Source organism: Lygodium microphyllum, chromosome 6 (genome assembly GCF_053477565.2).
Source record: "Lygodium microphyllum isolate KBCC chromosome 6, Lygodium_microphyllum_v1.1.10, whole genome shotgun sequence".
In the NCBI taxonomy this organism is placed as follows: domain Eukaryota; kingdom Viridiplantae; phylum Streptophyta; class Polypodiopsida; order Schizaeales; family Lygodiaceae; genus Lygodium; species Lygodium microphyllum.
Window position 1 is genome coordinate 146,805,266 of NC_141140.1, and position 9,160 is coordinate 146,814,425.

A 9,160-nucleotide genomic window follows, 5' to 3' on the forward strand; every position below is an offset into this window, starting at 1 on the left:
TCTACATTATATTGCGCATATACCTTCATATGCAACTCCTGTTGGAGAGAGGGAGCCGGTGCTAGTACCTAAACAACCAATGACTGATTGTTGTTCTATACCATCTCTCTTCTTGGTATATGATTCCATTTTTCAAGCATTTGTCTTCTCAGTTCTTTTGCAATGTTCTCTCTTTTCACAATGTTTTCTTTCTCTCGTGTTTATGCAATCACATTTGTGGTCTATTTATAGGCTATGGCTCCCTCATTCCATTGTCATTCAACATACACCTTCACATGCAAGTCCTACTACATACAAAGACAGTGCCATTGCCCACACACCCAATGACTCGCTATTGGGTTTATATCATCCCGTCTTGGTATATGGATTGCATTTCTTGAGCCTCTCTATTCTGAGTTCTTTGCAATGTTTTTTTTTCTTCACAATGTTTATCTTCTCTCTTGTGTTTGTGCAATCGATTATAGCAAAGTCTCACACTTCCATCACTACACCCTATTCTTGCAATCATGAAATGTTGGTTTGTGCAGAAGTGCCTCTAATACGTTGTTTTAAGTGAGATCTTGCATCCTTGAAGACCTTCTCCTATTCCAAATTATTGGGACAAAGATAACTTTGAGGAAGCAATTCTTACTTGGGACTGCGACAATACCTGAGCACTCTCCACTCTTCTTTGGTGCATAGAAAGAAGTTCTTCCAGTGCAAAACATCTTCTGAAGTGTGGAAGAAATTGCAGTTGATGTAGGAGACTCCATCAACCATGCAAGTTGTGATCCTCTATGGTCAACTACAGAACATCAAGTTCGAAACATTTGATACGATTCAATCGTTCCTTCTCAAGGTGACACAACCATAGAATCAACTTCACAACTCACAATCCATTTTTTCGAAAGCTCATATATTGGAGATTGTCCTCTGCAAGCTACTTCCAAAGTTTGATGGGCTGGCTAATGCCCTACGAGCCCAAACATCAATCACACCTATCAGTTTTGATCATATGGCCTCTATTGCTTGAGCACAAGGCTTCTTTCAATTTGCAAGGGAGGTTACCATCTCAATTTGATAGCAAGAAAGAGGCTTTTGCAACTTCAAAGAGGACTAACAAGCACCAAAAGAAGAAAGATCGGTGCTGCCACTATGACAAGAAGAGGCATCTCCAAAAGGCTAGCAAGAAACTAGAGGCAAAGTGACAAAGGAGAAGAAAAAGATAAAGGGCAAAGACTCTTTCAACAAGTCATCATCATCTTCCAATTCAAACTCTGGCTCACACCATACACTAAAGGCAAAGGCCCCAAAGACCTCCTCTTTAGCTTTCTAGCCCCAGTGGTGGTGATGTAATCTCGTACAACTCTCCAATGCCAAAGAGGAAGTGTGAGAGGTGGAGGGGGACATCCAAGCCTCATCCATACATAGGTGATCCAAATTACAACTTTCCACAACATCAACTAAGTCTGGCAAATTAAAATCCTAGAGCAAGTTTGCATTTTAGGTTCATAATGGGATGTTTGAAAAAGAGTGGTCTTTACTCCTAGTCTGATCTCACATGATGAAACTTCGACGGTCTGGCTAGAGGCAAGGAATCCATGGTCATAATGTGCTTTCCGAGAGTTGGTCCATGGCAAGCATCAAGATTTAGCTATTTCCACTTTCTATGGTTAAGGATTGGTATAATCAACATCGATGTCAATATCTTTCCAAGGCACCTTGGTGGTGGCTTGATCACTCATTGATTGGGTATCCATGGTCCTATCTAATCATTGTTATATGTATTGTGATAAGTCCGTGATCATTATATATTTTTTTGTATTGATCACCAATGATCTAAGAGAGGGTGTTAGTAGTGTATACATGTTGGTGCCAAGACCCATAGCCAATGGGCATTTCATTTTTGTGACTACATCATTTTTTATGGCCGACTGCATTTATTGCATCTACAGCTAATCAATGATTGATCATTTTTATGTATTTATTTTAGCCTATTTAAAGGATGCTTCTCCATTGTCAAGCATGCATTATATGCTCATCCTACAACATGTCTGCTTCCTAGTGGGATAGAGGAGGAGTCTACTGCGCTCTAGTAGCTGCACACTCAACCAATGCCATTGTACTACACTTGAGCCTTGGTATATGGATTCCATTTCCCAAGTCTATTCTCTCTAAGTTCTTGTGTTCTTGCTATTCTTTTCTGTCCTTTGTGTTTATTGCAGTTTTGAAGGCCAATGTCTCTTTACTTCTATTGCTCCATACTATTCTGACACACCATTTTGAAGTGTTTATAAAGAGTTTGTAAGAGACCCATGGACCAGCTTTCATTACGCTTGACACTTCATACCACAGTTTCCAAACCTCTATTTGGAGTTCATTTGTACACTAAATTCTTTAAAAGTGATATCTTGATGTGTATGCATAAGTGCATGACACAAATAAACATGCATACTTGTGTGTGCGCACGCGTGCGTGTGTGTGTGTGTGTGAGAGAGAGAGAGAGAGGAGACTAAACACTCACCATTTTGCTCAGCATGGGAAGGCATCCACAATCAACGCCCATTCCTCGAACAGGGCACATCCTTTCATATGCATCTGAGAATGCTTTCTTCCAAATATCTACTGAGAGATTTTTGTGCATGCCATCTTCAAACTCTGCACCAAATGCTATGTTTTCTTTCCTTCTTTCATCTGAGCTACCATCCTCAATCGTATCATTTCCTTGGTTGATTTCACAAAAGGTAGGATTTGCTGCTTTCTGCATTTGTAGTGTCAATATCTGCAAAAAGGAACACTCAGATTTCTCATTGTTTAGTTGAAATGTAATCACTTATGACATTTTGATTGCATTATAGTTTTCCCACACTGATTACTTGAAAGTATGAAAGATTCTGGTTCAGCCCATTAGGATAGAGCTCATCTGACAAACACCACTTCAAACGATCTATTGGATTACAGAAACAGGCCAGAATATCAGGTTTCGAGCAGGGAAAGTACCAGCACATTACATTCAACACCAAGGAAAGAACAAACATCTGAATGGTTGCACTATCTCCAAACATTAACAAGTGACAAAACTTCACAAGTTCAGCTTCTCTCAGCAGCCTTCAGTTTCTTCATACTACATCAGAGATGTTGATGGAACCAATATCCAACGGGCAAACTGAGCACTTAGGGAGATGTATATGTTCACAGGCAGGATTATGATAAAGTTAGAGCCCTTGGACAATGTGGACTTCCTGGATTCACCTTCTTTTTAAAGGCCCAAATCTCTTGCTACCATTATTTCAGAAATCACCCCAATAAACCCTCTGAAAAAACCATAGCCTACAAGATCTAGAAGACCAAGAAAACATTGTTGCTTTGCTCTTTCCTATTGCAAGGTTCTCTTGACTAAACTTTATGGTGCCTTTAGCATTGGGCAAGTTCAGGTGGATTCTTTTTAAATGTTTTCATGTACTCGGACCTTGCAATTCACCTTGAGCCTGAAAGTCCTACCAAGAAAAGTCTCTTTCCCCACGTTGTCACGGTCAGATGAAACATAAAACACCACAGTGATGCTTTATTTTTCACTTTCAATGATACTTTCCACCTTCCTAGCAAGGAATACTATTGACCTGAGAATAGTTGCCTGGAGATTGATATAAAGAGTCCTACCAATGTTTCATATGCATACTATTCACAATAACATGCCTCCCCAATGCAGTGGTGTCTATGATGTACCATCTATTCTGATGAAACTTTGGTCAATCACATTCCTTATCCTGCAATAGAACAACTTGATTGCCTTTTAAAGCCCTCCCACTTAACACCTGCTGGCTTCAGTCATCACATAAGGCAATGATGCCAGTACATGCCGAAGCCCTCTAAATGATGTGACAAGGCCCTTGCTTGCCAAACCCGTGAGGCTTGAGCAATCTTAACAATCCCTACTCCTACTGGCATTGATGCTTTGCTCAGGAAGTCAACAAATCCTATACTTGTGGGTAACAGCCTAACCAAGGTTATTTTGCAACAACGCAAAAGATCCAAGTCAAACTGCCAAATCCTAATGTAAGATATTTCTCAAAGACAGCCAATCAAATCTAAAATAGAGAAGATTATGGATAGCCAAGCACCTGCCACCATACAGATTCAACAACTTTGGTGTAGATCCATGCCTCCAAATGCTTCAATGCAGCAGTGAAAGTGTTTGGTTCTGTCCAGTCATCAGTATTAGCTGCAGAAGCAGCAAGATGATTTGAATAGTAGCCAACTGGCTTTGTACCACTCGAAAAATGCCGTGTTTCGGTTTTCAACTCTCTGCTTTTTATGTATGACATAGATTTCCCAACAGCTGTTGCTTTAGGCGATGAAGATGATGCATTGAAGGTCATGGAGATAATTTCCCTTAGTACAGCCACATTAGACCACCAGAAAGTCAACCTGTGTATGCCCTTTGAGAACTTAGAGAAGAAATTTAAAACAAAATGTTTACACATACAGATCAGTAACATGAATCAATATGCTTTTTGCTAGAAAATATTAAGCAAATCAGCAGAGCACAAGAATTTGCAGACCTGGGTACATCATTACCACAGGCTCTAGCAACTAAAACAAGTCCTGCAACTGTATTTTTAGCACAACTTGCCCTCCTTTCTTGACTCCAATGCTTTGAAGCATAAATATACATCCTTGCAAGCCTCCTTGCAGGAGCATGAACCTTTGGTATTGAACTCCCATGTTCTGCTGTAGCTGAATAAAGGGCAGCTTCAACAGCAGCAACATCTCTCAATTCACCTTTCAATTTCTCGACCTGCATTTCCAATTGTTGGACTCTTCCTTCTGCAGCTGCAGCCTTGGCTTCCCAAGATGCAACTTTCAGCTTCCATTCTTCTGTCCCTCTGCTTTGAACTGGGCTCAGAGAAGCCTTTACTTTGGGTCCCTCGTCATTGACAGGTGGCCTCGTTGAAACTTTAGCGGCACCTTTAGACCTTGCCTCAAATGTTTTGCTTTCAAACCCACCCTCCGATACTAACAAATGTTCAGCTTTAAAACCAGCCTCTGTTTGCATAGTTTCCCCTTTATGCTGAGAATAGTTCTTTTGGGAAATTTTTTCTTTGTCCAAAGCTTTATCAAGGACTGATTTCTGCTCCAGTTTAGTTTTGTGTGGCGTCCCTTTACTTTCAACAACTAAGGTTGAAATGGTCAACTCTGTTTTGTCTCCTCCCTTATTGCTCCCCAAATCCACCTTCAAAGGTGCTTCAGAAGAGGGACTGAGCAAATTTGAAGAGGTAGTTTTTGTACGTCCAATACTAGCACTGCCTGAAGATGCACTTGAATGTTCTGAAATATTTGCAGAATTTGGTGTGGCAATCCTTGCTCCTGCAAACACTTCCTTTTCCAAGGCAGGTTTCAGATCAGTCTTGTGTTCATCTTCAACTGCCTTTGTGCTGTTGGATCCACTGTCATGAGTAACTCGATCTGTGAGAGCAGGAGAGCATGGCACAACCTGAGAATCGCTTGGTCTTACAGGACTTTTAGCAGGTAGATAAGGCAATCGAGCTCCTCGAAAAGCAGGACTTGCAACACCATCATCTTCAAGACTATCTGGATCCGAATAAGAATCATATGAAGTATCCATCACTGGGGCTGGATCCCTTGACAAGAATGACCGCTTTGGAACATATGCTGCGGCAGCTGCAATTGCAGCTGCTTTGACAGGTAAAGCTTGTGGAGCAGAAACAGGAGGTCTAGGCACTCTAACATCTGCTGCGACAGACGTTTTCTGCATTCAGATCAGGTCATTATGCTCCCATAACACTGAATACAGCCACTTGATTACACAATAGTTCTTTTTATCAGACTAGGCTACAGGCAATCCATCTATATCATAGGTTTCTTTTCCAGACTGGGCTACGGCCAATCCAGACGTACCAAATGAGGCTTACCTCTGTTGGCTCTTGAGCTGCTGGTTTTGCAGCACTCTGATCGGTCTGCAATGCTTTAACATCTGAACGAATCCTATGTGCGTTCTCCTGTGATGGAGCTGAGCCCTGTGAAGCATCGTCATCATCTGTAAAGGATGCTACTTCCTCATCCTCGTCGCTCAGCAATGCAGCTACCAAGGATTGCTGAATCTCCTCGTCCAGGGGAGGGGGTGTTGACGCATCCGATGTTCTACTGGATGCAGAATTCGCACTTGAAGCAGCACCAGTTACAGCTGCTGCACCAGCAGGGCCCGAGTTTTGATCATTTCTAGGACGTTCCACTGTAAGATGAAGGTACAAAGTAGCACCTTTGGAGGACACCTTCTTTGCGAGAGACAGAGGGACTGAGATAGTTCTTGGCTCTTCTGTCGCCGCGAATGCTGCGAGGGCCAATCCGGTCTGGGCGAGAGGCGGATTTTTGAGATGATTCGCATCCAAGAGACTGAAGAGGAGGGACGTGTTCGGGTCCGCGGATGGTTTCTTGGCTTTCTTGGATCCATGGCTAAAGGGAATGCCGCCAATTCGAAGCGTTTCGTTGAAGACTATTTTCCCTGCCTCGGAGGGACTCGGGAGCTTCGGACTGGCAGGCTTACTGTTGCCGAGGGGCACCTCGCCCCGGCTCCATCGCAGGATAACCGCGGGTGGAGCTTTCGAAGAGCGCGAGACGGGAAACCATGGCTTGATCTCGTGGAGATGGATATCGAGGTCGAAGGTGCGCGGTCCAGAAGAGGAAGGGCCGCGATCCTTCTTGGATCGCGATCCGAGGCCGAGTACCATGTCGGAGCAGGTAGGGGATGTGTTGTCAGGGCGAAGGTCGCATGGCGATCGCCAAGGGAGGATGTCATGCCATGCGGGTGGGAGATGGCGGGATGGGGATCTGGGGGTGAGGAGGAGGAGGAGGAAATGTGAAAAGCCAAGCGATTGGGAGGCGAGGCAAGCCGGAAGACGCTTAGAAGCTTTAGAAGCTCTAGATAGAGAAGGGAAAAACAGAGAAAGAAGAGGAAGCAACGGGAGTAGAGGAAGACAAATAAGGCGCAAGTTGCGGATATGGTGACGGGACCAGAAATATGAAAATTGAACACAAAGAGAGAGAGAGAGAGAGAGAGAGAGAGAGAGACTCTCAGAGAGTACTGATGTCACGCCCTCACGTGTGTGACTCCGCCGCACGTGCGGAAGGCCAAGAACTCCACAAGTCACCTAACGGCGAGGGCCGGGACACTTGCTTAGAAGACCTACTAAGTCCTAATTTGGCGAGGGCCGGGGCACTTGCTTAGAAGACCTACTAAGTCCTAATTTGGCACAGATATGAGATTTGTGGCGCGTTTTCGGCCATGCTACACACACAACTGAGGGTGGTGTCTCTCCAAGGCACTTTAATAGACTTTCCTGAGTCTGTCGAGTAAACATCGTGGCATTTTTGTAAGCAAGAGTAAGAGTAAGATTGCCACACCATGCTCTTTTTTTTTTTTCAAGGCTTCCATGAAATCTAGTAACCACTCGATCACTAGAATGACTACATAATAAATGCATGGTCAAGAGCTCAAATCTTGGTGCTGCTAAGAGAAAGTTCTAACCAATAAATGCTTTAACAAATAATACACTGCTCGCCTAGAATATAACATGAGGAGCCTAGTCCCTCATCTCGTTATGACAAGAGAGACAAGGGTGAAAAACATTAAGCACACTTTAAGCCTCGTCTCCACTCCCTTCAATGCGGGAGGTTTTAATAACGCTACATTATACAAGTTTGTTCTAGTATTTTGAGGATTCCCTCATGCATTATTCATTTGTCAAGGAATGGTAAGGCGATAGAACTTAGATGCCTAAAGATAAGTCTCAACATGGAGAGAAGAGAAGGGTTGAAAATAGACGCGTGTCCATAATAAGGAGCAATGTGATATCGAGATAAGACAAAAAGAGAGTGCCGCATGCCAATTTAATAAGGCAGATTGGACTCCCAACATTCTAAGACTTCATTATCAACATAATATTAGTTAATGGATAGATCCTATGCATATTGCTTGAACAAAGACATGTGCACGTAGTAAAGCACGCTTTCCACAAGCAAGTTAATGACTTGGATGGCAGAGTATACGAAGCATGGTATCTTATTTCAATGTGTAGATTTTTGTATGTGTGTTTGAGAGTGAGAAAGAGAGAGACAATAGCAAATAACCCAATTTGAAATAAACAAAGTGGGTAGATTTGATAAAAAATTCAAAACCTACAGGCATGTGCGAAAGGGAGAGAGATAGATGGGAGCAAGTTCAAGTAGCCCCTCACTAGCAATAAGTACATGGTGGATCCATTAACGAAACCTTGATGTGTGAGCTTGCTTCGAACTTGACAACCTCAAATTGCATTTGAATCACGGAATTGTCATAGGGAAGGGCTCTACTCTTATATGAGTTCACTTACCAATAATCTCAATTGTTGTAATTGCTCCTCCTTGCAAGAAATGAATGATAATCTTCTACACTATGAAAGGACATGTCATCACTCTAAGAAATCTATGACCATCCTCTACAACCATTATAGGGCCTCTTAACATGAAAATTTGTGACCTCAATTTTAATAAATACTTCAAAAATGGAGATTTAAAGAAAATAACCAAGGGTTTCCTTAGCTCTTCTATCCCACAGTCCCCAATATGGTTGTGGTTAACCAAAAGCAATATTTAATGAGCAATAGATTGATTCGAACTAAATTTGAGGGACAAGCACAACCCCATCCTTCCCTTGATATCAATGAGAGGAGTTGTCATGTATTACATCCACATAAAGAATTGCATAGCTTTATGCCCCCTTCCTTTAAAAGTTCAGTGACACATTCTTGCTTATTGGCCACCCTCAACCAACACAACCCTCTTTCGAGGGGCATGCTAGATTTTAGAATATGCACATACTTTAAGTTTACATGCATGCGGTAAAGCAATGTTCGCATTCCTATGTTAATGGTTAAAAGATCACGTAAGTACTTTCCATTGTATCACACTTTATGTAATGGCCACATTCATTTTGAGGTCTTGTTAATGGGAGGAAATCTATTCAATAAATGCCCATCTTATTGCACATGTCTATAATGAGCACATTTATGTAGATGCTTTAAATTAGGAAGGTTAGATTTCACTATTTAAACATGTCTATATTGATGGTTGAAAGATCAAGTAAGTACTTTCCATTGTATCACACTTTATGTAATGGCCACAT

General features: G+C 42.2%; 1 protein-coding gene across 1 annotated transcript in view; it reads right to left on the minus strand.

Moving 5' to 3' along the window:
- LOC148035264 (uncharacterized) overlaps window positions 1–7,022 on the minus strand; it is a 49,837-nt gene extending 42,815 nt beyond the window's left edge. Inside the window, exons 1-4 of the mRNA XM_087680265.1 lie at window positions 5,913–7,022; window positions 4,542–5,749; window positions 4,101–4,407; window positions 2,504–2,761 (exon numbers count right to left, since the gene is read on the minus strand). Coding sequence (XP_087536391.1) covers window positions 2,504–2,761; window positions 4,101–4,407; window positions 4,542–5,749; window positions 5,913–6,728 — 2,589 coding nt within the window. The 5' untranslated portion in view covers window positions 6,729–7,022. The remainder of the gene's footprint in view (window positions 1–2,503; window positions 2,762–4,100; window positions 4,408–4,541; window positions 5,750–5,912) is intronic.
- Window positions 7,023–9,160: the final 2,138 nt, after the last annotated feature.